At 45.4% G+C, this 27,553-nt stretch overlaps 8 protein-coding genes across 8 annotated transcripts; 5 read left to right on the forward strand and 3 right to left on the reverse strand.

The window, feature by feature from the left end:
* Positions 1-320: 320 nt before the first annotated feature.
* BHQ10_009361 (uncharacterized protein) lies at positions 321-4,356 on the forward strand (the record flags this gene model as incomplete). The annotated part of the gene is made up of 7 exons (XM_040882268.1): positions 321-403; positions 493-1,647; positions 1,714-2,463; positions 2,517-3,530; positions 3,594-3,879; positions 3,976-4,090; positions 4,142-4,356. 7 exons carry the CDS (start codon positions 321-323, stop codon positions 4,354-4,356), a joined length of 3,618 nt encoding a protein of 1,205 aa, XP_040737863.1.
* An 832-nt stretch (positions 4,357-5,188) lies between these two features.
* On the forward strand, positions 5,189-6,258 carry BHQ10_009362 (uncharacterized protein; the record flags this gene model as incomplete). Its single annotated transcript, XM_040882269.1, has 3 exons — positions 5,189-5,592; positions 5,648-5,963; positions 6,031-6,258. 3 exons carry the CDS (start codon positions 5,189-5,191, stop codon positions 6,256-6,258), a joined length of 948 nt encoding a protein of 315 aa, XP_040737864.1.
* A 1,106-nt stretch (positions 6,259-7,364) lies between these two features.
* On the reverse strand, positions 7,365-8,474 carry BHQ10_009363 (uncharacterized protein; the record flags this gene model as incomplete). The annotated part of the gene is made up of 3 exons (XM_040882270.1): positions 7,365-7,629; positions 7,682-8,080; positions 8,143-8,474. 3 exons carry the CDS (start codon positions 8,472-8,474, stop codon positions 7,365-7,367), a joined length of 996 nt encoding a protein of 331 aa, XP_040737865.1.
* Positions 8,475-9,243: 769 nt separating this feature from the next.
* Positions 9,244-10,590, reverse strand: BHQ10_009364 (uncharacterized protein; the record flags this gene model as incomplete). The annotated part of the gene is made up of 5 exons (XM_040882271.1): positions 9,244-9,828; positions 9,880-10,146; positions 10,225-10,270; positions 10,327-10,385; positions 10,444-10,590. The coding sequence occupies 5 exons, from the start codon at positions 10,588-10,590 to the stop codon at positions 9,244-9,246; spliced, it is 1,104 nt and encodes a 367-aa protein (XP_040737866.1).
* Positions 10,591-12,571: 1,981 nt separating this feature from the next.
* BHQ10_009365 (uncharacterized protein) lies at positions 12,572-14,602 on the forward strand (the record flags this gene model as incomplete). Its single annotated transcript, XM_040882272.1, has 6 exons — positions 12,572-13,004; positions 13,071-13,262; positions 13,313-13,647; positions 13,726-13,865; positions 13,922-14,328; positions 14,409-14,602. 6 exons carry the CDS (start codon positions 12,572-12,574, stop codon positions 14,600-14,602), a joined length of 1,701 nt encoding a protein of 566 aa, XP_040737867.1.
* Positions 14,603-18,929: 4,327 nt separating this feature from the next.
* Positions 18,930-20,816, forward strand: BHQ10_009366 (uncharacterized protein; the record flags this gene model as incomplete). The annotated part of the gene is made up of 3 exons (XM_040882273.1): positions 18,930-19,054; positions 19,120-20,686; positions 20,751-20,816. 3 exons carry the CDS (start codon positions 18,930-18,932, stop codon positions 20,814-20,816), a joined length of 1,758 nt encoding a protein of 585 aa, XP_040737868.1.
* A 71-nt stretch (positions 20,817-20,887) lies between these two features.
* Positions 20,888-24,234, reverse strand: BHQ10_009367 (uncharacterized protein; the record flags this gene model as incomplete). Its single annotated transcript, XM_040882274.1, has 6 exons — positions 20,888-21,832; positions 21,882-22,073; positions 22,119-22,560; positions 23,446-23,726; positions 23,799-23,900; positions 24,166-24,234. The coding sequence occupies 6 exons, from the start codon at positions 24,232-24,234 to the stop codon at positions 20,888-20,890; spliced, it is 2,031 nt and encodes a 676-aa protein (XP_040737869.1).
* Positions 24,235-26,240: 2,006 nt separating this feature from the next.
* Positions 26,241-27,071, forward strand: BHQ10_009368 (uncharacterized protein; the record flags this gene model as incomplete). The annotated part of the gene is made up of 1 exon (XM_040882275.1): positions 26,241-27,071. One exon carries the CDS (start codon positions 26,241-26,243, stop codon positions 27,069-27,071), a length of 831 nt encoding a protein of 276 aa, XP_040737870.1.
* Positions 27,072-27,553: the final 482 nt, after the last annotated feature.

The following is a 27,553-nucleotide window of genomic DNA, read 5'->3' on the forward strand; positions in this document are numbered from 1 at the left end:
GTCAATGTCATAATCAGACTAGCGTCTCATTCGGAATGGTCGAGACTCGCCGAGTCCATCGTGCCTTCCAAGTGTGGGCAGTTTCCTTCCCAACACTGACTATCCCGATTTCAGCGTTCTCGAAGGCTCCATCTCTGCGAGTCTTTTTCTTTGCTCTTTCTCGGATTCTTCTTACCTGATTTCTGTCGGTCCTTGCGGCCATCAAGATGTTCAGCAGCGCGGCTTGCTTATCCCACACACCAATGCGCAACGTGCTCAGCGCTGGCACGTTCGCTCGCGCATAAATACCAGACGAACCGATACGGCAAGAAGATACGACGATGGCAGCGCAGCCGATCAATGCAGCGTTCGATCAACCGCCACCTTCCGACGCTGAGAAAAGACGTATTCGCGATTTGTCTAGGTAAGAATTCTCTGTAGTCTTGCTCTCAAGATCGTCTCTTTCAGCCAAATTCTGGAAAGGAATTTGTAGATTGTTTACATTTACCATAGGTATTACTGCGCCTTTCGTCGACCGTCCGCCTCTTCCGATGATACTCTATCGCCAATTGAAGACGACGAACAGCCCGAGGGCCCCTCGCTTTCGAAAGACATAGTCTTAACCGCCTTGGTGCAGCTAGGCGTCTATCGCTTCAGTTGCAATCGAGCATTCGTCTCCTTGATCGATGGCCAGAACCAGCATATAATATCGGAAGCTACGGCTTCCGTATCTTTACGCAACAGCAATATACATCTCCCCAACGATGGCATATATCTTGGGGTTACTACCCTGGATCTGATCTTTGGCGTTTGCCCTCATGCGATGAAATTATTTACCGGTCAGGATGTACCACAATTGCAGAATACCGATAATATGACCGCAAATCCAACCCGTTTTATTGTTCGTGACTTTAAAAAGGAGGAGGGTTTCAAGGACAAACCATATGTCACCGAGTGGCCCTATTTTCGATTTTATGCAGAAGTCCCAGTATATAGTCCTGCGGGGTACGTACTTGGAAGCTTCTGTGTGGTTGACGATAAGCCACGACAAGATTTTGTGGAGGCCGAGGTCACAGCACTTCAAGAGATATCCGATTCGATTGCCCGTCATCTTGAGAATGTTAGAACAGTGCATTCACACGCGCGATCGGATCGATTGGTTCAAGGTTTGACCAGTTTTGTCAAAGGTCGACCAGAAAATGCTCAGCCATCTACAACAAGCATACAAGCGGGGTTTGGTCGGCTAGAAATTCTGCCCACTCTTTCCAAACAGTCATCTGTAGAGGAGCTACATGTTTCTCCACTGAATATCGAAGCCTTGTCTCTATCGAGCACATTGACCGATACGACTTCACCACTCCAATCAACGCAAGATTCTGCAACAGTCACAAGAAGCACATCTCTATCTTTTCCGCCACCGAAACCCGCTACATACCAGCCCTTACTTGAGAGCTTTGCCGAAGACCAGCCACGCAAAATTTTATCCATGGACGAACACGCTTCCGCGGAAACAATGACACCAGGTGCATCTCTTATTACCGTCAAGGAGAGTGTGCCCATATCGCGACGAGTGGATGCCTTGTTTTCTCATGCGAGTTCTTTGCTGAGGGAATCTATGGATTTGGATGGTGTGTTATTCTTAGACGCTTGCCGCTGTAATTTCGGAATGTAAGTCTAAGTCTATCGTGATGAAAGATGGAATGTATCTTTTTGTTCATTGCTAATCTTTTCAAGCGGGCCATCGGCGGAATTAAGTGACTGGGAGCCATTTCCGTCGGCTGTGAACGTGGAACTCATACCTCGTTCCTCAAATAGTCCTACTGAGAATAATAGCGATGCACTTTGCACAGTTCTTGGCTCAGCATCAACAGACATTTCCCAAGGAATTGCCTCAAATGACACTTCGCCGGTCTCGATAACCGAAGCCTTTCTTCAACATTTGATCACAAGTTATCCTGAAGGTGAAGTATTTGATCTAGACGGGGTCGTACCCTCACACAAAGATTCAACACCACAACCGCTCGAGAGTAAATCTCGTATACGACCATTCAGAAATAGCGAAAAATCATCTCAAAGCAAGCGCGATGCACTTCAGGTAACAGTATCACGCTTGGCAAGTTACTTTCCCGACGCAAAGACTGTGGTATTTATACCACTATGGGATTGGAATAAAGGCCATTGGCTGGCGGGAACACTGATCTGGAGTCGAGACAGCGAACGTCCTCTTGAACTACAAGAATTTCGCTATTTTAAGGTGTTTGGAGACACGATCATCTCGGAGATTGCAAAAGCAAAGTCTTTCGAGCTTGAAAACTCAAAGTCTGATTTCATTTCCTCCATCAGTCACGAGCTACGATCACCATTGCATGGCATGTTAGCGAGTGCCGAGTTGTTGCTGGAGACTGCTCTGAAACCCGATCAACTTGACCTGGTAAAGATGCTTGAAACGTGTGGTCTGACTCTTTTAGATACGATGAACCATCTGTAAGTGCTCTTCTATCTCTAAAAATTCATTTTCAACATACTTATTCTGCTAGTTTGGACTTCACTAAGATCAATAATCTCGTGAGCATTGAGGATAACGCATCCTCCTTCCATGATACCTCCTCCACTCTCGCAACCGTTTTCGATCTTGATGTGCTGTTGGAAGAGGTTGTGGGAGCTCTTTATGCTGGAAAGCTACACGTTTCACGTTACGCGGGTACTGCAGCCGACTCAGAGAGACAGAAGATCAAAGAAGAATTGGGTAATATGTCTGTCGTTCTTCGTGTGACGGATCAGGACAATTGGAAGATGCGATCTATCTCAGGTGCTTGGAGACGAATAATCATGAGCATCCTCGGCAACGCACTCAAGTACACACAGGCAGGTTTCGTCGAGGTCTCGTTATGCAAATACACAAAGGAGCCAGAAATATCCGCACCGGAGTTTGCTCACTTGTCAATAACTGATACAGGATGCGGCATGTCGGCCGACTTTCTAAAAAACAATCTTTTTTCTCCTTTTGCGCAGGAAGATACGCTCTCTGAAGGAGTCGGGCTAGGTATGAGCATTGTACAGCAACTTGTAGGTCTCATGAAAGGAACGATTGATATCAAGAGCGAACCTGGAACTGGTACTCAGGTGGATATTTTCATACCCATCTCGTCAATCCCACAGTCATCACCTCCGCTCTCGCAGATACCAACTTCATGCAAAACGCAATTTTGCCTCATTGGATTTGACGGCTATTCGGATTTAACGGAAGTGCCGACCGGTAGTTTGAGTCGCGAGGCAAAACGGAGACTCTGCATACAAAGTTTTCTCACCCAGATTATTACACAGCATCCTGATTGGAGTGTTGGCTTTGCTGGGACTTCTGGAAACGCCATCGGTGATGTCGCCATTATCGAAGAAACAACACTCGAGCATATGGCCGCTGATGAGTCGTCGCAATCGGCAAACTCAATCAACTTTAGTCGGTTGTTGATACTGCGTAATGGATTGCCATCGTCAGATGTTATGAATTTGGCCAACATTAAAGCAGATGTCGTTCGTACAATACATCCACCGTGAGTGTTCTCTTTCTCGGGTGTTTGTTTTTTGCCCGTCCACTAACATACCATGCCCATAAGTTTCTGTCCTCGGAAAATGATGGATGCTTTGAAGTGCATTTTAAATACCAAGAGCGCACCGACATCGCCAGCAAAGGATACTTTGACAATCGAGGATATCCCACCAGCGGGCATTGTGGCCAAGTCAATCGTAGCGGCAGACTCTACAAAGGTGCCATCAAACCAGACCCGACAATCGATACCGACTTTAGACGTTATAACTCCGGTGACAGAACCCCAAAAAGTTTTGGAAAACAATCAGAGACTTCACGTATTGATTGTGGATGATAACGATATCAATCTCAAGGTGTGTATCTACTGGACCATGCGTCTTTATTTCAGAATTGTTACATGTTCGCTACCTTTTTCTGCGTTGTCATACTAAATTTGTCCTCTTTCACAGGTCCTCTCGACGTTTGTTCGGAAATTAGGTCACAGTTATGAAACTGCATCGAATGGCTTGATTGCTTTGAACAAGTACAAGGAAAGCACAACGCCGTTCGACCTTGTGTTAATGGGTGAGTTGATTTCCGAACAACCCCTGATTTCTAGTACTGACATTTGCCAAGATATCTCCATGCCTGTGATGGATGGTCTAGTTGCGACAAGTCAAATAAGAACATTTGAAAAGCAACAGACACTGGCACCCGTTACAGTCCTCGCAGTCACTGGCGTTGCGTCAGCTAGTATGCAACAGCAGGCCGTCGCGGCAGGAATCGACAATTATTTGATCAAACCACTTTCGCTACAACAACTCAAACTAGCTATAGCGAAGTATACATAGATCCTCATCGTTGTGTTGAGATGATGGTTTATGCTTGTTTCCTTTTTTTTTTTTCAAAATATATATATGCATCCGGGTCATACACGAGGCATGAGTCCAGGAGTCTTCAGGTTGGTGCTTTGGTCGGGGCTTTGTACATAAAACATTATACCCATATATACGGAGGGTAGTGGAGTTGGTCTGATTTTGAACATACATGCACCTTTAACTTCCGACTTTCCAGATCAAGCACTAGACAACCGTAAAAACTGAGCCTACCCATGTAGCTTATATCGCTCCGTATTGTAAATTCATCCACATCCGTTCTGTCTTATAGTAGTTCATATCTGTACAGGGAACTTTCACCAAAGGAACCGAATCTCGGTTTTGGTCATAACCTACTTTACCATACATACATCGCAATTCGTTGGAGGCCGCTAGCCCTAATCCAGTCTACGAAACAGACCCGAAGTATCCAGTATTTACACTTGAATAACACTACATGAGAATTCGAAATTTGCGATCATTCCAGAAATCCCGTAGCAGCGTATTTATCAGATGGACTCTTCGAGACGCCGATAGTTGGAGGAGGCTTTTTTGGTTGATTTTACCGTATGAAGTAGATGTCTCCGAGTAAGGTCTGAAATGTCTCCGAAATCTGCTCGTTCTGAGAACCTTGGAAGATACCTAGTTATATAAATCCCCATAGAAAGCTGGACATCTTCAGAGAATATATATCAACAATTACAAACCTAGGTATTCTGTCACACCCGTGAAAGTCATCGCCTTACTCACACTTTAGCAGTTGTAGCTATCTGCATCATCCACCCCTTTCTTTTCAGAAGATACAATCATGCTCTCAAACCCTATCTTTGACGCCCTCATAATCGGTGCCGGCCCAGCAGGTCTCTCCGTCGCAACCGGTCTCGCGCGCCAACTCCACACAACTGCAATCTTCAACACCTCCGTATTCCGCAACGGCGTGACAAAACACATGCATAACGTCGTGGGTTGGGACCATCGCGACCCAGCCGATTTCCGTACCAGGGCTCGCGAGGATCTTTTGGCGAGGTACTCGTCGACCGTCCAATTTCATGATTTTGGAATTGAGTCTGTCTGCAAGCGAGATGATGGGGGGTTTGAGGCGAGGGACGAAAGGGGTGGTGTTTGGTGGGGGAAGAAACTTGTGCTGGCTATGGGGGTGAGGGATGTGTTTCCTGATATTGAGGGGTATGCGGATTGTTGGGGGGAGGTTATGTAAGTTCTTCACTTTTTATCTGGTGCTTATGTTTTGATCTACTGACTTTGGTAGACATCACTGCCTCTTCTGTGACGGATATGAAAAGCGTGGCGCCCCGTCAGCCGGTGTCCTGGCAACGGACCTCCTTGAACCCACGCAAAGGACAATGCATGTGGGCCGCATGGCGATGAGGCTCGTTGACAAGGTCACTATATACACCAATGGCAATAGCGAGCAAGCTGCGACGATACAAGAAGCGATAGCCAATCTGGATGGTTTCAGTGTCGATTCGCGCCCTTTCGTAAAACTGGAGAAACACGAGACGGAGGCTGAGTCGAAGATTATAATTCATTTTGAGGATGGGAATTGGGCAGAGGAAGCGTTTCTGGTAAGTGTTCCTCCTATTTATTGATTTTCACAGATTCGAATCTTTGCTAATTGGTATGTTTGTACAGGCACATGGACCGAGTTACGTCCTCAATGGCCCCTTTGCAGAACAACTAGGACTTGAAACAATTGAAAGCGGCGAAATCAAGGTATCGCCTATGTTCAATGAGACTTCGATGCCAGGTGTGTTTGCAATCGGTGACTGTGCTACATCTATGAAAGCAGTGACGCCGGCTATGTATATGGGATCCGGAGCGGCGGCGGCGATTGTGATGCAGCTTCAGCAAGAGAAATAGATGAAACCAACCTTTGATGAGTTCCAAGTTTTGATCACCGCATGTGACTGGGATCTACAGATAAGTAGCGTGTTGTTTCTGTAACATTCGTTTGCTGAAAAGATCATATATACATACCTGCGGATACCTGAACACTTGCATCCCATATTTAGAATCGACTTCCTTTGATTACAGTACCAAGTCTTGTATCCTCCCTAGGTAGCTTTCCCAGGTACAGTGTATCTGGTTACAATGTGTATGATTAGCCCTTACAATACGGTCACTACTATATATCTCAGTGCAGCCATGCTCAACAAACCACGTACCATACTGATCCCCAACCCATGCCGTGACAACGTGTCAGGTGTTGCCAACCAGCTGTAGGATTTGCTTCCTCCAGGTGACTAAACTCGGTACATTCCTTCCACTTGCACTCGTATTCAAGTTGAGATGAAACTATGATACAAGCAATAAGGAACGTATCTTCCGTCCAAGTAGTGTTCCCATCGTATGTTCAATCTTCATATTTTGGCACAAGCGCCTTCTATCGAAATCAGGTGACCCGTGGAAAATGAACTCCGTTAAGAAACAGATCCCGAAAAGAATCAAAGTGCGCTTATACTTGACACAGCCTGGAAATCGCATTCGGCTCAATATCATGAATCGTCTCGATTGCTTGAAAGGAGCCAGGCTAATATCAATAACGAACTACACAGCCAACGATTTGAATCCAACGAACAAAGCTGTCTCTTGAGGAAGAGGTTGTACGCACAATGGTCTTTCTTCAAAAAGGAGCTATTCAGGCATCAGAGTAGATTCATGAGTCTAGTGACATACCAGGAGGACAAATTGACAAGAGACTGGGTACATTCGAGCTATGTCGCCTCTAATCTGAGTATTCGTGCGAGCGAGTTGGAGAGGTTTAGTCCACATTTCGACCCAGAGCAATGAATTATTCCATGGAGGAAGCGTCAGAACTCTCTCTCTCATTCATACCAGCTACCCAACATATGATTCTTCTCAAATATGATTTTCAGGGATCTACGCCGTCGTCGTGCTGTCTTTCTTTGTAAACCACATTATTTTTCACCAGCCTTGACAATATCTGGCCGTCGAACGTAACCGAGTCATTTTTTTAAGCTACTCGCAAACTCTTGCAGCAATTCAACCAGCTCCTTTGGCTTCTCCAGCGGAATCCAATGGCCGCATTCAAAATTTTCAATGCTTCTATTTGACAGATGCTTCTCTGCGGCTGGGATCTGAAATTCCGGACGACTCCCGCAGTCATACGCGGCTGTGACCACCAGTGCAGGAATATCGAGATTCCTGCTCTCATCAGTAGCAAATTTGGCATGAAGTGGCTTGTCGATCCCACGGATAAATGATTTGTACCTTTAGACAGTCAGCTAGAAAGATCTTGAGCCTCGATTGACCAGGAGCTCACCAATTCAATGGACCTGTATATCCTCCTTTCTTGAGAATTTGTACATGCGTAGCCACTTCCTCGCGACTCATCCATGATGGAGGAGGAGAAACATCACCACTACTGACCCATTTCTTTGCACCACCTTCTACACCCATATGAGCTTTCCAGTCCTCGGGTGTCGTGGAGTACAACATTGATGTGACCGAAGCTGGGTACGAGTCACAGATAGCAGCAGCGCCATCTTCATTGAAGAATTCCATGTACGCGAATGCAGTATATCCGACGAACTGCTGAACCATCGCATTCACAGACTTCAGATCAAAAGGACCCGGAGGACTGAATCCAACGGCCGTAAATACCACACCAGAGAAACGCTCTGGATGAATCAGGCCAGCAGCTGAAAGAAGTGTAGAGCCCCTGTTCGCGACGACTATTAACCAAAGCAGCAGGGGGGGTATACTTAATTAAAAACAACTTACCAGTCATGACCGACACCAATAACCTGTTCCAGCCCTTCGCCGACCACGAGTTCAATGATATGATCTGCCATCCGCTTGAACGAGTATGCCTCGATATCTGCAGGCTTATCAGAGTCACCATATCCCAGTAAGTCCGGTGCGAGAACGCCGTAACCAAGTTCCTTGAATAACGGTACTACATGGCGCCAGTCATAACTTGTACTTGGAAAGCCGTGGAGAAGTAAAAAGGTGGGCTTCTTAGAGTCGGCGGCGGGGATGTGGATATAGGCGTATTTCGTGCCATCCCGAACAGCCGTTATCTTGCTAATGTCAGGAAATAGTTGTAGTGCCATTTATTTTGTGATTACTTTAGCTGTATATAGCTCGCGTTATATTGAGAATGGTCATTGATTTTCATGCCTACTTGCAGCTTATGTAGACATGGGAAAGTCTCCGGCGTTCCCACATTCTTGATCAAAAGTCTCCGGCGAACACGTTTGTCGCTCAAAATGGAAATTGATTCATCCTGGCAACATTCTTTCCGTGCGAGGAAAGCGAATAATGGCGGCCCTGAAGGGTCTTGACATTTTAATCATGGTGGAATTCGCATGTAGGGCAGAGCTGCAGTTCTGCAGACTTGTAACGAACCCTTTCATCCTGCGCAATGATGGCCAGAATATCGTGTTGAAAAAAGCATGAAGAGACTCCCACGTCTTGAATACTGCTTGGACTCATGTTCATACAACGTATGAATAAATGCTCGAAGTTTGCCAATGCAGAATTTTTATGCAATGACAAATACATAAACGCAGGGAACTGATAATCCTTTACTGTCGGTTGAAGTTCTTTATTCCAGGTATCCTCTCGCAGTATAGCATTCGCCCATTCAAAATCGAGTCTTGGATTGAAGGCATATACATAGTCATGAGCAAATAGCGAGCCGTTCATTCTCATGGTACTTTTAGTAGTCTTTTATTCAATATTGCTGGCCAACCATACATAGGGTGACTTTTGACTAGAGAACTGAGGTATGGAGATCAATGTGTTAAATAGCGATGCTAGATAGTCTTTATTTGTACATGAGAGATATACCCAGCTATAAGTGTAGTGTACTCAAAGAAATCACTTCTTGAATTCGAAATAAGAGCGATTCACATCCGCGGCCGAAGCTACTGCACTCTTCTTGCTGATCATATCCACCGACGAAGTAACAGTAATGCCGTTTCCTTGGAACAATTCTTCCTCCGAATCATTCTCCCACAGCTCTTTTCTCCCTCTCGACCCATTTCCATCAATCGACGCCACATGAGTATGTCCTGAACGTTTAGCGCGCGAATTGTATGGTAGGTTGACGAGCTCATTCGACTTTTGTTTCGGGTAAGAAGATGGACCTTGGTCACCCGTGGAACTGAAGGGATTCTTGCCAAGGTATTTGACCCAAATCGCTTTCATTGAGGCGGCGTTCGATGCGATAATGGCAACGTCGAGTTCAATAGCGGATACAATGACCATCTTTCCAAGTGTCCAGGTAAAGTCTGGGCTGACTTCGAATTCGTGGAGGACGATAATGCGGAGGAAGGACACCAGGGGCGACATTCCACCGAAGGTGATGACTCCGATCAAGGTTAATCGACGGCGAAGACTGGCTTGCATATGCCACAAAGGTTGGATAGGTAGTATCAGGATGAGCAGATCACCGAAGATACACTAGTGTATTTGCGTCAGTTGAGTGTGCTTATAGGCTAAAATGTTACTTACCAAAGCTACAACGACGTAGTACGTGATCTTCGTAGACAAACACTTAGCCCCCGGATATGCTGTTGGATCCCAAAACGCAGGAAGTGGAATGCATTGCAGGCAGTAGATCAGCCAGATTGCTATCGTAGACGCCATAACAATACCCATTGCTCCGTAGATGGATAATGTAAACCTCCATGTGTTCGACAGTCGAAGGTAAAAGAGAAGGAATGACATTTTGATAATAAAGTGCATCCAGATGTAATAAATCTCTTCCACAAATAAAAGCTAAAAAAGAAAGAGGCATGTTAGTCATTCTTCACTCGGTTCCAATTTCTTCATTCATATTTTAGTATCTTTCCTCACCTTGGGCAAGAGGGCTAGGTGTGCTAGGGGAACACTGCCATAATGCCTGCCATATAGTGTTAGATGTAAATCTTGGTGAGTATAAATCATTGGCGTACGTACAAGCCGCCTCCAAAATGGACAAAAGTATAAAATAGACCCTGTTGACCGATGTTGAAGACCTAAATATGGAACTCTGGGTTAGATCGTTTGTGCTATGATGAAAACCCAAGAACTCACCAAAATTGCACTCATAAGCGCATCATCCCACCCGAAACTTTTGATAATGAACAGTCTGGACCATAATCGCAGTACTATTGTGGCGGTAGACAGGGTCCAGAAAACCGTCGAAATACCGAGAGCCGCAGGTTGAAGAGTATTCAGCATTTTGTCAAGGAAGTAGTGCGTGTATAGATGTCTCCAACATGAAAATTGATCCGATGCGTCCTGCGCAGAGACCTCGCGCAGAAGTCGGTGGCTTTCTCAACTAACTGCACGTAACCGGGTCGAGTATGTCCTAGCCGAGGGGTTTGGGAGATTTTCTGCAGAATGAAATCGATTCTGGATTAAGTACTAGTTATCTGTAATCGTCGATGTGAAGGGAACCGAAGAACCTCGGACACTGGCCTAGTAATCGAGCCGCTGAGAAATTTGCGGAAGAAGCCATCAAAATGGCCTCTCTGTGTCGTGTGTGAAGCCCAGACTGCCGATCTCTGTTTCACGACGCAACTGCAACCTGTGCGGAATAGTACATAGTTATATTTTGTGTTTTATGGTCTAGAGTGCGTTGCACTAGGTTTCTAGTCTATAATATGAAGAAAATAAGACTCCAGGGAGTTCTCAAATGGGTCAGTAGCCTGAGAAGAAAATTCCAGTCTAGCCCATAGTAGGCGGCAAAAAATGACCAAGTGGGTTTATGGCGCTGTTAGACTCTTTCCTTTGTGCCTTTACTTACGACGCATTCGAGGTTGATGTTGGATTGACGGCTTCTTTCCGAGACAGTCAAGAATTGGTGAACGTTTTGCATTTTGACATCTTGTTCCATTGCCATGAGAGTTCTTGGCCAAGTACTGCATAATACTAGTATGGAGTAGGGTGTCATGGATTCATAGCGCATTATGATATGCTAGCTGTCAGTAGCTGGTCGTTGTTCAAATTGGGATCGATGAATGACTCATGCTTACTACATAGTAGAGCATTTATGTATCGATCGTGTTTGGACGTGAAAATTAGATACGCTCGATTAGAAAATAGAAAATCATCGGTAACAACCCATAAGAGCGACACGAGAAATTTAATCAATTTTACAGTCTGCGTGCAATCTGTACAAAATCCATGTCCTCACGCCGTAGAGCCGGAAAGACAGAAGGTTTGAAAATGAAGGTGAGAAACCGGGACGGCACAGAACACACTAGGACAAGTCAAGAATGATTGTACTATGTATGAGTGTTGTTTAGCTCAGAACAATAGCTTCCCCGAATACTTTCCAATCATAAATCTTCAAGACATACTTTCCTTTTGGTTGACCCCGGTATGGCTGCTTCCTAAGGCTTTGCCTGGCATGTGCCGCTCCCGCTTTTTCCGTGCCGTTGTCAGCACTGACGGTCGACCACGCTGTTGGCGTCTTGGTCGGTGAGAGCGAATTCCGCAAAAGGAAATAGTAAGTAACGTCTCATGTTTCTGCTGTGCATTAAATAACATGATTCGTGTCTTCAATCTCGAAAGCGGATCTCATTCGCCAATCGGGTATCGTTCCTTAAGCTTACTTTTTGAGCGGCGGTATAGACGACGCCACCTTGTAGGCTAGACAAGGATCAGTAAAATAAATTAAATGAGAAGTTGTTTAGTGCTCACTGTTCATTTTTAGTGTCTTCGGCATCGAGGGGGCAACCAATAAGGTAGTCGTTGATTAGCGACTTGACGTTCGTTCCAGGTTCGAGTTCGCAGTTGTGTGGAAGTGGTCCTCAAGTTCTTGACACCGGGCACGGAGTACAACCCGTTTCAAAGAACGATTATCGTTTCCCATACTTCAACTAATGCAGTAGCTGCCTTACCCTACTCCGTGGGCGACATAGTAGTAGTGGTCTGTCGTGTTGTAGCCTCTGAATTCTTCCGAGGTTTGCTAAAGAGAACTTTTATCTCATTCTACGCGTCCTCCCCGGGCCCTACGTAGTTCTTTCTTTTATACCAAATTACAGCCCGACTTGTCGATCGGACTAATATACAACAGGCATATACCAATATCTTGACGACTATTGGCTACTTCTGCGAACCGCCTTTTTTTTTCTTTTTCTTTTTCTATTCTTCTTCAATTTCCAGTTAGGTGAAACTCCCGAGGTTGGCCTGATTCTCGTATTGACAGCTCGAAATGGAAACGCAACTCCACACTGCCCTGATCCTTCTGTCACCAGATATTGCCCAGGTGGTCATCACCTTCGGGTTGTTGGGAGTTGCCTTTCATTTGGCCGTTCGTAATACTGAGATCGACTACCGACTTTGGAGACTATTTTCTATCTATTTGCTTATTTGGGCCTGTTTGGTTGGCATCTATCTCAATTCTTTTGGGTTGAGTTGGTTGAATGCCCTCGGCACAGCTTGGTTCGCCGGACTCTGCTTTAATGTTGGACTGCTAAGTAGCATTGGAGCTTACAGACTCCTTTTCCATCGACTGCGAAGCTTCCCAGGTCCGTTGGGTGCCAAACTCAGCCGGTTCTATGCTGTTAGCCTTGCTTCCAAGGGATTGCAGTATCATCTGGAGCTAAAAAAGCTGCATGACCAATATGGCGATTTTGTCCGTACGGGTGAGTTTGCTATCTACATACCACTGCTACCATCAGGATTGACATTGATTACTTACTCGTATGTAGGTCCTCGTGAAATCTCAATCAACCGCCCATCAGCCGTCCAGGCTATTAATGGCTCCAAGTCTGCCTGCATGAGGTCAACTTGGTACAGTCAAGTATCGGATGATGTGACCGTAATTAGTCTGAACTCAACGCGTGATGTTGAGGTTCATCGCCGTCGCCGTCGGGCTTGGGATCGCGCGTTTAGTGTTAAATGTATGTATGCTCAGAATCCCACTTATTGCACGTCGCTGATTTTGACATAGCAATGGCGACATATGCTCCTCGCGTGCGTTCCAAGGTTGATGTCTTTATATCTCAACTTCGGGAGCGTGTCGGCCAGCCACTTAACTTGACCGAATGGACAATGTTCCTTACATTCGACATCATGGGTGTAGTCGGATTTAGCAAAGATTTTCAACAACTTGAAGCAGCCAAAGAGCACAGTGCTATCAAGGGACTGCATGATCAAATGGCGGCTTTGGGTTTATTGGCTCATATCCCATGGTTTCTGTCCTTATTGGGCTCCATTCCTGGTTTGAGCGGAAGTTATGGCTTATTCATCGATTACTGCCATAAGCAAGTCAAAGAGAAAGTTGATGTATGTTGGACAATCCTTATCCTTGCATACCTCTCTTGCATTATGTGAAACTTAAATTACTAACATGTCAACATCCAGTCATGGAAACAAGACGATACTCAAGATCCGTCCGATGTCATTTCCTGGCTCCTCAAGGCAAAGAAAGATAACGATGGAACTGCTCCCCCAGGTGAACAAGCTTTGGATGAAGATGGTCGTCTAATGATCATCGCAGGAAGGTATTGCTTCCACTCCTGAGACTATATCTACGTGTTATATCATTAACAAAATGAAGCGACACAACTGGAGCTACCCTAGCGAATGCACTATACTTCCTAACAGTCAATCCATCAATATACCAAGAACTTCAACGACAGCTCGACGGGCTATTTTCCAGCGCCGGAAATTCATTCACATATGAACAAGTGCGCGATATCCCATACGTGGAGGCAATCATCAATGAAACTCTACGACTCAAGCCAGCTGTACCCAGTGGTCAACCTCGTGTTACTCCTCCCGAAGGTCTTCAGATCGACGACGTGTGGATTCCAGGTGATGTAAACGTCGTCGTTCCGCAGTATATTCTTCAACGAGACAATAGAAACTTTCCCGAGGGCGACAAGTTCGTACCTGAAAGATGGCTCGTTGAAAATAAGAAGAATATGATCTCGAATGAACAGGCTTACTTTCCTTTCCAACTTGGTGAGTCCGTTTTGCTTTCTTTATCTCGATGTGATTTCTTTTTCGCATTAGAATGCTGATATGAGCTGATATAAAAATAGGTCAATACTCCTGCGCCGGTAGACAACTTGCTCTCATGGAACTCCGTCTGGCCATTGTACTCGTCGCGCTTAATTTTGACCTCGCACTGGCTCCAGGAGAAACTGGCGTTGAGTTTGATCAAGGTGCTAAAGATACCTTTACGCTGACACTATCTGGGTTGCAAGTTGTATTACAGGAGCGTACCAGGATTTAGTTATACTTGAAGTCTGGTCTTCTATTTTTGAAGGTATTTCATTATGGGTCATCAGGGCTACTCCGTCACACGAAATGGAATCTAGCACGATGGATGCAGTATGAGTCTTTATGGATATCAGTCACTGAGCTGCAAGAACAGCCTTTTACCTGAGTTTGCCGTCTCTCAGACCTTGCATAGCTTTCGTAATACCCTCACCATCCAAATTGAATTTTTGAATCTGCGGTGTGATGCTATGTTTTTCACAGAAAGCCAGCATATTGCGCAGGCCAACCCTGAAGGTGACCAACGACCCCTAGAAGCTAACGACTTTGGCTTCTGACCTATGAATTGAATAATTATTGTGACGAAAAATTCCCAATCTATTAAAAAAATAAAGGGGGAGCCCCCTAATTAGGAGAGTGGAGATTACAACGACTAGCTCAGCTTCCTTCTGGCACGATGGTCACGTGTGCTGCTCATAGAGAAACACATAACTTGTCGCTGCATTAATGGCCTTACTCGTTTCACAATTAGCTTCAACTATTTCTTTCTTTTGTCTGTTTAGGATAGTGGCATGAACACCACCATCTTCAAATGTGCGTACCAGATTAGTATTACATTCCAGTCATCAATACATCCCCGGGAACGTGATTTAATATATTTGAAAAAAGCACCCTCAAGTCGCTTTACTAAGATCCGCAACGCAATGGAAAAAATTCATGAATTATGGGCACCGCCGATCTGGGCACCCGACACACTCAACTACAGAATATTTTTCAATGCGGCCGTGTTAGGAGACATACAAGCGATACAGAAGGCACTGGCTAACGGAGAAATCAACATAAACACGTGCCCAGACTATAAGGGCTAGAAAGGCGAAACAGCCCTGCACCGAGCCGCTAACTAAAAGCGGCTATCTCAAGCTTGTCCAATTTCTGATCTCTCATAGCGCCAATATAAACCACAAGAACCACTCACCAGTGGGACCAAAAACAGCCCTATGGGATACCGCCTATTTTAGGCATATTGCTATTACCCAAGAACTCCTACAAAATGGGGCTGACGTGACTATCCGGGGTGAGATGGGAGACCCTCTTTTGAATTACGTTCTGTGGCATAAACAGAGTATTTCCAATAATGAATACAAGATTATCGACCTAGTGCTTAGCCAAGGTTATGATATCAATTCATGGGAAATAGATATGGGTGGTACTATAGTAAGTCAGACTGGCCCTTTTCGCAAATAAATTCACCGGATCTAATTAGTGCCAATAAAAGCTCCATCAGGCGTCTGAGATTGGGGATCTCAAACTTATCCAGTTTCTAGTAGACCGTGGAGCTGACTGCAACTATATCGTCCCATTCCACGAGAGTCAAACTGTATTACGCAGTGCTGTCGCTCATAATCAAATCAATGCATGCCGATTGCTTATTGAGCTAGGTGCTATGGTCACTAGTAGCGCATTCGCCCAAGCCTCTAACATGGAAATGGTTAAGCTTCTACTTCCACACCTCAGCCAGTCAGATATATCGACTAGTGGAATTTTAATTGGTGCCTCTCTCAACTTTATGTGTGAATTATTGGCAAGCCAGATAGTTAACGTTAATGACATGAATCGGAGTGGCGAGTCAGCACTTTTAGAAGCATGCATTCATCGAAATTGTACGAATAGGCTTGAAGTCTTACTAGAATTCGGAGCTGATGTTCACGTTCGCGGTTCTCGAGTGACCCCGGGCAAGATTTTCAAGGGAGATACTCCGTGTAAGTTCAGTTCGACTACTTGAATTTGTTTAGTTTATGATGATGACACTGATCTTTAGCTCCTCTGCTTAGTGCACCGGGCAGTGATATTTGCTCCTTCCACAGCTGTCACTCTCCTAGTTCAAGCTGGGGCAGATCTGGAAGCTAGAAACGAAGCAGGGCACACCCCTTTGATTCGACTTGCTTTGTCTAGCCGGAATGAACCTCGGACAGAAATTTTCAAGATTTTCATTGAGAAAGGAGTAGATGTCAATGCAGTGGATTTTGACCATAATACAGCCCTCCATCATTTAGCCATGCGGAAGATGCATATCCACAGTCCACTGGAAACCCTGGTGGTCTTCCAATTACTTATGAAAGCGGGTGCGTTGACCAACTTGGCTAATTCCCAAGGCGAAACTTGCTTGGAACTGTTCAGTTCAAGTGCAACCTTTCGCGAATCCATAGTTGTGCTTTACTCATAGTTCGATCTATATAAATATACAAATAAGATGTGGTAAAACGTTGTAAAACAATCAAATAAGCCAAAACTATAAAACATTGCAAACGTACGGCCCTAGCAACCTTTTACATGTATAAAGTCCTCATCCTCCCGCAACTCCCGCCATTCCACTTTCTCACGTATCCCACATGCAATCATTCTTTCCACCAATTCATACGTTTACATCTCCGCGCTCATCCTTCTGCGATTCGTCTCGGTCGACTGCTTCAATTCGCATCGGTCCAAGGCTCATATCCGCTTCGTTATTGGTCCTTACGAGTGGGTGAGCAGACCTGGCGCTTATGTCACCTGGGAGCGTTGTAATGTGTGTAACCGGATCAGTGCTCTGGCTGCTCGATTTGGTGTTATCTGTTTCTTGCTCTCTTGTTCCTAATGCCCGTGGAGCTCTACCCACAAACTGAGCTGATAACCCTATATTGAGAATGAATTGAGTAACCGCTACTATGGCCTTCTTTCTGTTTGATAATGCTTGTAAACTGGGTGTTGTATTGAAATCACAGTCAGTCTCAGGGCAGCTATGAATCTGTACGACACTGCCAGTACGACTTGACAATTTACCACAAATCTTGATTATGGGGCCGACTTGCGGGTAAGGGGGCCAATTAACATTCGCGTATGTGCCAATCCAGCTCTTTGACGCATGGACAGCTCTACGCCCTTGTGGCCCTATGGTACCTATGTTGGGGATCCAGGGATAAGGAATGGGATCTGCGTAAGGTTCCAAGGTTGGGGGTGGATAACGGCAAGCACATTCCTCAGTATCTAACCAGCTTTGAAATAAAAACATTTATTATCTCTCAACCGCCTTGTTCAATTGAATTCTAGTGGATTGCAAAGTATATCTGCCTGTCCTTAATCGTCCAAGGTGTGTCGCAAGTTGATCCGGACTCATCACATGCACTATAAATTGAAAGGAAAAATCGGATTTGGCACACAAGGATAGATTTAACCAATATGGGGTCCTATACTTGCCCAATGGTAAGCATACCCATGCATGAAAGTTCTATTCATCTATAGCCCACTAATAAAATAGATGTCCTTCGGATACTGCGACTTTTCAGCCCAATCACACTTCCAAGCTTTATCCCGACAGAATAGATATCGAGCATCATGGACATCGCATACATTTCAAGACAAGCTATTTTGCTCGTCTTCGTCGTCAACATCGAAACGAAACACCAAGAGAATGACTTGGTCATCCGCGGCCTCAACAGCAACAATAAGAACAACCACCAAATCAGCCGAAGAAACAACATCTAAGAGGAAATCATGGGCAGCTGTAAGCTCGGCATTGAATAGCAGAGCTTCATGGTTACCATCGTCGTCTTCATCCACTGTTTCTTCTGGTCGGTCTGCTTCGCCTTCCCCGGACCCAAATAAGCTGATACCAGCGCCCCAGATTACATCCCACAACAACGACAAAAAGGACAAATCGCGGAGAGGTTCCGTGATGAATGAATGCCTAGAACGAGTAAAGAGTTTTGGAAAAAAAGATAGACGTGACCGCAAAAATTACCGGAAGTTGGATGATGCATCGGTAAGAATTAATCTCCGCTCATAACGAATTCCGAGGTACAAGTGTTGTCACGCCCTTGAGAGAGACATATCGCGTTGCTCGTCTTACTTGGATTTTGGGGCTCTCTGGTTTTGACACTTTCTCCATGGTTTTATTTGGAGTTGTTACGTCTCGTTTGGACCTTGGTTTGGCATATTATAGTGCATGTGGCGGAGTTCGCGATGCATAGTTTTATTTCGGCACATGTAGTTTAGTCCTTAAATTAGTTATCTGCTGGTTATGCATAAATTAGCTCTATGCAGCGATAGCAATAAATATTATCTATATTAAATAACCAACTGATTTCGGTAGGATTGACAGATAGAAAAATAAAGTAACAATGTCACCTTCCATATCGGGAAATGATGACCATTCCTAGGTGGGATTGTGTACGTATACAATCTACAACCAACTTATCTTTGTTATCCCCTCATCTCCATTCAACTCATCTTCAATTACTCTGCATATACCTCATGGGCACCTGGGTAGGAGGAGGAGAAAATTACAAGAAATTTGACGTAGCAAGATGATGTCAACCGCTTTCATCGCGGCCCTTGTATTTTGGGAAGTGCAAGGGGCCGTTGCGCTCCAAGCGAGCACAACAACGACAACAGACATTCCTCGCTGGTGTGGCAAGCCCTATGAGAGCGGGTATATAACGTCCCCTTACTCCTCCAAATCCTTGGGCGTTAAATTGAACATCACTGACTGTACAGATCCCCAAATATCAACCCCGGCGGACAATTTACATTCCCCAGCCCATCAGCAAATCCGCTGTTGTATGTCCAAGTTTCGCCGCGCCACAGCATCTACGTCTCCTCCGAGCAAACTGCGACATTCATAGTCGACGCCGCTCTATCGCACTACCATGGCGACGCCTACTACAACTCCACGCAAGTTCTGGGCTCATCCACGACCCAGCCTTTTTCGGATTTTTATTTTGATATCCGCGTAGAGTCCACGGATCAGGTCCTCGTGACCAACAATGTAACCATAAACTCGACCGACAATCTATTTGAATTTGAGATTGGCCGTCTACTCAGGCCACAGTTCGATGCATACGATATTGTGCTATACGGCGCTTCTGAAGACGGAAACCAGACCTTCACCGCAACAACAAAACTCTTCTATCTTCCCGACAAACCAACTGGTAGCGTCACCAAAATCGACAATCTGAACGGTAACCTTTTGTACAAAAGCAATGCGACCAACAACAAATTCGTCCCATTTTTCGCATTCGGATTCTACACTTCCTACGGTGGGTATCTAGAAACGAGTCTTGAAAATGTGCAAGCATATTATGACCTCGGATACAGCGCGATTCACCCAATTCCCACATTCTCGGATAATTTGACTACTATACTGGATTATATGGATGAGTTGAATCTCATGTTTCAGTATGATATGCGAGGGACATACACCAATCTCTCCTCGGTGGCGGGGCAGGTACATGCAGTCAAGGATCACAGTTCGCTCTTGGCTTGGTACACGGCCGATGAACCGGACGGCAATCAAGATGCGCTGAATGCTACGACTCTCGCATACGAGACTATTACCCAGATCGACAAGTATCATCCCATTGGGTTGGTGCTCAATTGTCAGAATTACTATTTTGAGGAGTACTCGGCTGGAGCGGATTATTTGATGGAGGATGCGTATCCGATTGGAATTAATGCGACGTGGTCGAAATGGGGCACGCCGTGTAACACGACATATGGGGATTGTGGGTGCGATAATTGCGTGGGCGAGTTGCAGGATGTATCGAATCGGATTGATGATATTGCGGAATATCAAGAGTATCTGGGACAATGGCAGAAACCGATTTGGGCGGTGCCTCAGTCCTTTGATGGTGAAGGGTATTGGAGTCGGAATCCAACGGTCGATGAGACATGGGTAATGAATCAACTTGCACTGAACCATGGTGCAAAATCTATCATGCTGTGGACATTTCCAACGCTAGACGATTTGGCAACTGCCAATTCGCAGCAGTCGAAAGTTCTGACAAAGTCGCCTGTGCTTGAGTTCATCACTGGGGGTCGACCAACACCTATCTCAGTCGCTGGATACGAGTTGCTCGACGTATCATATTGGATTGCAGGACAACAAGCGCTGATCAGTGTTGTGAATCTGGACTATGCTGATATCTCCTCTGCGATTGAGATTGCATTACCGTTCACTACTTCCTCGATCGTTTCGAGTCCATGGGGTAACGCATCCTGGGAGTTGTCTAGCAACACGCTGAATGCACAGAGTTTGAATGCTCTTGTGACAAGTCTTTTGATAGTAAGCCTTTGACCGTCCTGACGAATTGAGATCATTGATATGATACGACTGGACTACTTTGTAGATCCGTTCGTTCTCTTACCATACGGAGATCATCGTAGCTGAGGACGTAGATGAATATAATCCATAAGAGTAGCATGTCATAATGTCCGCAGTTTGACGGTATCAACATGTGGTAGAATTGACGATACTTGATGACAGTCAAGTCTCAGCGTCCAGCAAAAAGTTCATACCTGACCACGGAATATCCATATGCATTTTTGCCGTCTGGCCGACCGTTAAGAACACCTTTTTCTCGGCCACATTGAACTTTGGATGCGCATAAGTCAAGCGCACTGCATCTGGTATTTGAGTGCTATTCGTGATGATGTCATTAACGCCCTTTTCCAACTGCCGTCCGGAGAGTACAGACTTCAATGGAAAGTTGCTGTAGTCTGAAAGCGCTTTCAACGCAGCGGCTTCTTCGATCTCAATAATCTTCTCGGCAACGATAGCACTGAGATGACTGTTAAACACCCCTTCTTGGCGCGGGGTTGAACGTAGAATCTGAACAGCCCTTCGGCGAATGGCTGGATCTCGACACAAAGTAGCAACATCATAAAGTGGTGCTATGATGCCATTGTCGAGGGAAAAGGATGGTCTCACTGGCGTTGCAAATGGCGATCCGGAGTCTCGATTATTTACTATCGAAGCTGCTAGTGATACAATCTTTGCAAACTGCGCATTGAACTTGTCCCACGAAAAAGATGGGATAACATTCGAGTATCTTCCCACCTCGCAAGCATTTACATACTCCAAATACATCATCGTGTTTTGCTTGCGCATGTCGAGCAGTTTGAGCCCTATTCGTTCTTTGGTGGTTAATGAATCACCCCGGGATTCCTCAAAGCGAGCGAAAGCGGTGCACCATCTATCAAAGCAGGCTTCGTATTGTCGAAGCAGATATTGTGACATATCCGAGGCCTCTGTAGCTGATACAGTACGCATTATTTCTCGATAGTGATTCACACACTTCCGGTTCAACAATTCAAATCCATCACGCGCGTCGGCGATAGAGGAAAATATGTCTGGGAAGTCATGCGAGAATTGAGGAGTTTCGGGTACTGCGAATATCTCTTGCGTAAGATGGTATGAATCGGCACGAGTCTATCTGTGTTAATGATTGTAAATAATAAAAGGTCGGAATATTACTCACTAATGTCAAAGCCTGCTCCTGAAGGCGAAAGAATATTTTGCGTAGACTTTCCATTTCCAAGCTTGACACGGTAGAAGGAAGAAGATAAGGATGTCGAAAAGTGCCAGAACTAGGATCATAATAGACCTCTTTAAGAATGTTGATACCGCTCTGAACGTGGTTGATCGCAGAGCCATAGTGACCGGAGAGGATCTAGACATGTAAGTAACTGTCCCGGCGCCGTGAAACCGAACATACTTCGAAACAAGTAAACAGAATGCAGGAGATCAAGCACACATCCACCGTAACACTTCCCACGCTGCCAAGGGCTGTATTTGACGGTCCCAGCAATGCCCTAATAGCAGCCAGATATTCGCGAATAGCGAAAGGATCTTGTTCATGGCGCAAAAAGTCGATACCGAATCGGTTATTATCCGTTTCAAAATTTTCATGCAGCGACCCTAGCGCAATCAAGGCATGCCAGACTGATTTCTCATGCTGGCTCACCTGCATCACCAAACGATTCCAGAACTCAGATCCACAGTATCCTGCCAACGCGGGCACGGTCCGTTCGTAAAAGTATTGAAAGCATCGGTATTGGCGGTTGTTCTCAGCGTGAGAAAGCGTGGAGGGTGCGAAGGCTAGTATGAGGGAATCATGGTGCTTGCGCGGCGGACTCGGAGTACCGTAGCCATCGCATCTGCGACCTGTGGAGGAGCATCGCAGACAATTCGGTCGATTCTCGTCGCATTTGACGCGTCTTTCTACAAGACAACATTATATTCAGCGGGTCGCAAATATATCATCTCTCGAATGTGGTAACGTACTCCTTGAAATTGATGTAATCAGCCGATTTGACAGGATGATCACTCGGTCATGGACGGTAGCTTACTTGCATGTTAGACAGCCAGATTTAGTTTTCTTGTAACGATCCACATTAGGTCTGTCCAGGACTGGCATGGTATCCACGACCTCAGCTGCTATTTGGTGGGTGTACTATGAACGATGAAATTGTTAATAGTCGATTGAGAGGAACAACTTGCAAGGTCGATAGTGTCGGTTGAACTGGTCAAAAGTCATGTAATTGGTCGGCGTGTGCATATCGTCGGAGGAATTTGACACTAGCACAGATGTGGAAAAGAATCGCTGCCTGTCGCCACAGTACATAGTAAGTGAACCATCACTGAGGTTAAACGCGCAGCAAATAGGCAACTCCCTCACAACTAAAGTTGCGGTAGGGTCGGCTATAGTCAGACTTTAATGGCTGCATCAATTCCTAGACAGCCAGCCAGTCTGCTACAGCGCTAGGGGACTTGCAAGGCATTTTTTATGACTGCTATCTTGCCTAGATACATACTGATAGTGGCAGGKAGTGTCTGCGAGGAATTTTCCAGTAAACAATCCTCACGCTGACTTGATACGTGCTTCAAAGATGTCATTATAAGATGGGGCGAATGACAGATCAACATCCTGTGAATTTGAAGGAAAAGGTTGTAGTACATGTATGCATGACTTAAAAAACTGGATGCTAAATAAAATAAGTTCATAAGACTCTGCCTTGAATCCTCCCGTTAAATCTAACTACGCCGTTACGATTGTTATGGATATCTCGCCCATCACGTCCGTTCTGCCCAGGCAGCCCTGGCAGACCATCTCTTCCATCACGTCCATCCTGTCCTGGCCGCCCTGGCAGACCATCTCTTCCATCACGTCCATCCTGTCCTGGTCGCCCATGAATGCCATCCACCCCGTCTCGACCACTTGGTCCCGCTGGTCCTGGCAGCCCTTGCCTGCCGTCGACGCCCGGCTGACCATCGTTTCCTGGTAAACCTCGTATACCATCGACACCGTTCTGTCCTCTTGGCCCTATTTCACCCTGTAGTCCTTGTGCGCCGGGAAGGCCATCCCGTCCATCTCTGCCATCCCGTCCATCTCTACCATGTCGACCATCTTGTCCAGGTGGTCCACGTGGTCCAGGTTGTCCAGGTTGTCCAGGTTGTCCAGGTGGTCCAGGTGGTCCTCGTGGACCCTCGGGACCAGCTATTCCACGGAGACCTTGTGGCCCGATTGAACCATCGATTCCATTCTTTCCTGGTTCTCCGCGGAGATACGGCCTACAGCAACAGAAGAATATGACTAGTATTGAGATTGCAACAATGATACCCACTACAACTCCAATGATTTGAGCATGGGAGCTATGATTTGTTTGGGATGCGGTAGATACTGGAAGTGGAGAAGGTTGTACTTGACTTTCCGTTGTTGCCAGGGGATCTAAATTAATTGCTGTGACTAGGGTAGTGGACACTCTCGTGATGGTGAGAGTGACATCCAGACTGGCTGATTGACGATGCACCAGAATTTCAGAATAGGACATGCTGAGACTTGATGATTGGGTGGTTCTTCAATGATCAATGAAAGGATAAGGAAATCGTGTCACTGCACTTATACATGAAGTTTAGGAGATATACACAGAACACGAATGCTCTTCTTTCACGCATCGAGTCTCGACATAGACGGCCTTTTGCTTTATCATAGTCGACTCAGAAGAGGGGTACAGTACGAATCATGTCACTAATATATTAAGGAGGGTATGCAGTGTGGTCAGAATTTTTGGGGACATAAGTGGCTGCCTTATCTTCAAACAAGGCTATCGTGCTCAAGTTCTATGCGGCACAGTCACCCCTCTGGATAGCTTCAGCCTTGTGCGGCAAGCAAAAAATGCAATTGCTACATCTATTATTTTAATAACAAGAACTTTTCAATGTTGTCAAGTGAAATCCTAGTAACAGATTTATCATATATCACGACCTTGATTGATGCCAAGAGGCCCAAAAATCGGATCAATTCATGCTTTTCCTCAAACCTTGGACAAGTTCTATTGACGTCTAGTAGTCAAACCGGTACTAACCCTGTGATGTGAAGTATGGTTACTTAGCTTCACGTCAATTGCTTATCCGACGATTGCCGAATCAGTCGATGATATCATCTACCCTAGTTTGATGTTACATTGGAAGAAGAGTGAAATTCCTTTACATTAAAACTCTTGTGGGTTGATCCATTCAAATTGCAATACTTCGCCGTTTTCGGATTAATGAAACGCCCAAATAGTATCAAATATACTCTTCGGCTCAGCAATCACTTTAAGAGCTGTTTCTAGCAGGTTTAAGGTCATTTTCATTTTTCAAAAATCTTTTATTATTGTACTACATAAACCATCGAATGATGCATGATAGGAATATAAACCAAGCTAAACTCAACAAAGACTAGATTGACCATATACTGCAGAAGATAGACTGTGACTGTGCCGAACACATCATCAACTATACTTTCAATGACAATCAGCTTCAAGAGGCTCTCTATCCAACTGAGAATAACCGCTTGGCTCTATTCAAAGAAAAAGTTGTAGCACTCATTCTGATAGATTAACTAGGGAGGTTGCTGTTTATACGTCAAGGTTTGGAGATTAGTTCCACCGAAACCGACGGGCTTCGGCTCTGCCAGGTGTAGAACAATTCGAACCATGGACAACTCTAGACCCCCCGAGGGGTCCACTAGTATATTGCAGTAGTCCCGGCTACTTAATCGAATTAGAACGTCAAAAAAATACTGGGAAAGTGAAGACGAGCCAAAAAGTAACGTCAAGCAATCGCAAACACGACTTCGTCCACGTCCAAGAAACGTGGTCGAATACCTAGGAGTTACGACATCCCTGTCATTCGCAAGTTATCAGAGATTCAGTTCTGCGAGTCACATTTCGGCCATGTGGCGTAATCTAGAGCCCGATTACTTGCAGTACTAGAGTGTCCAATTCTCTTTGCAGCATACACGCCACCCAGTCGATCAGCAGGGCTCGTGAGGGGCGAGATCTTCTTGTCCAGAAGGACCGGCATTTTGGTTGATTTGGGCCTCCTAAAATCACTTCTTCATGATTATGTTAGGCAACTATGCTAGAAGTACTCCCTTATACAACCCACAGACAATCGACAGAGCCCGTGACTATAGAACTTTCTACAAACCCGCAAACCCTTGACAGAGTCACAAGACTGTCAATACTTATGCATGCTTGTCGGCCAACGCCATTCGTGAGTTTTTATCTGCGATAAAGACGCTTTCATCTAAGGATCTAATGGTCTACCCCGCACTCGCTGTATGCCTGGTGGCATTGGCTGAATTAACCACCCGAGATACGTGTGGCTAGATTTTGATGATGTCAACTATTACTGTCGTGATCTGCTCACCTACCAGTAGAAAATTGCGAGCACAAAAATGGAGACTGTGCCTAATATATATAGCCTGTAAGTCTACCAAATGCCATATACGGAATTATGCAATTTCAATTGTCGAAATTCCAATTTTCATTAGGTATCAAATATAGAAAAAATGCCATTTCTCAAGCTTCGAGATGGAGCTGAGCTTTTTTACAAGGACTGGGGCGACCCGAATCGCCCCATCGTCACTTTCTCACATGGCTGGCCCTTGAGCAGCGACAATTGGGAAAACCAAATGGTGTTTTTGGCTGATCGGGGCTATCGCGTCATCGCACATGATCGCCGTGGCCATGGGCGATCAACCCAGACCTGGGATGGAAACAACATGGACAACTTTGTCGACGACCTCGAAGAGCTATTCGCCTCTCTCAAGGTAAAGGACGCGGTGATGATCGGACACTCACACGGCGGTGGAGAAGTCACCCATTACCTTGGAAAGCACGGCACAGGTCGCTTCAAGAAAGCTGTTCTTGTCGGCGGTGTACCTCCTCTCATGCTGAAAACCAGTAACAATGCCGAAGGAACAGATAAATCGGTTTTTGATTCTTTCCGCCAGGCTATGCTCCAGGACCGCGCGCAATTTTTCCTGGATGTTGCCAGCGGACCATTCTTCGGATTCAACCGACCTGGAGCGAAGAAAAGTGAGGGGCAGATTCGCAGCTGGTGGCAGCAAGGAATGAACACCAGTTTCAAGTCTGCTTATGACTCAATTAAAGACTTCTCGGAAACCGATTTCACAGAAGACCTCAAGAAGATCAATATCCCAGTACTCGTTCTCCACGGCGATGATGATCAGGTTGTACCGATTGAGGCAGCTGGACTTAAATCGGCAAAGCTTTTGCCACAGGGAAAACTGAAGATCTACAAGGGCGGCTCTCACGGGATTCACAACATTAATATTGATGATGTCAACAAAGATCTTTTGGAATTTATCAAGTCGTAACTTTGTTTTGTTACGCATTTATCTCCTCGTGGTCGAACTTTGAACATCTCTTACAGATACAGTACAGCTGAATAATACAATGAACTTGAAGTTTCGAGCTCAGATAGATTCGAAAACACAGATCTAGAGTATGAAAAAGATACAGCTGGCGCCGAGAAAGCTGCAGATGATGCCGGCCATGATATAACTGTCCTGTTTAGTTATGAATCTGTCGGATGTTGAGGAGATTTTGTCTTTCATTACGCGCAATGGTGCGAATGGTGCTGAGGTATTTAGTTAAAGAACAATCTGGACATTACTGATGATAATTAGTTAAGATTTCGCGTATCTTCTCTAAAGGTTATCTCCAGTTGTAGATGGTCCAGCAGTACACAACCGGATTTCCCCAAAGGTAGGTGATTCTTCGCCTTCGAAGGGCAAAGACTATACTGCGGAAGAACGTGTACTGATAGTCAAGCTCAAAGACAATCAAAAGCTTTCGT

The sequence above is a fragment of the Talaromyces amestolkiae genome, assembly GCF_001896365.1.
Source record: "Talaromyces amestolkiae strain CIB chromosome Unknown scaffold24.1, whole genome shotgun sequence".
NCBI lineage: Eukaryota > Fungi > Ascomycota > Eurotiomycetes > Eurotiales > Trichocomaceae > Talaromyces > Talaromyces amestolkiae.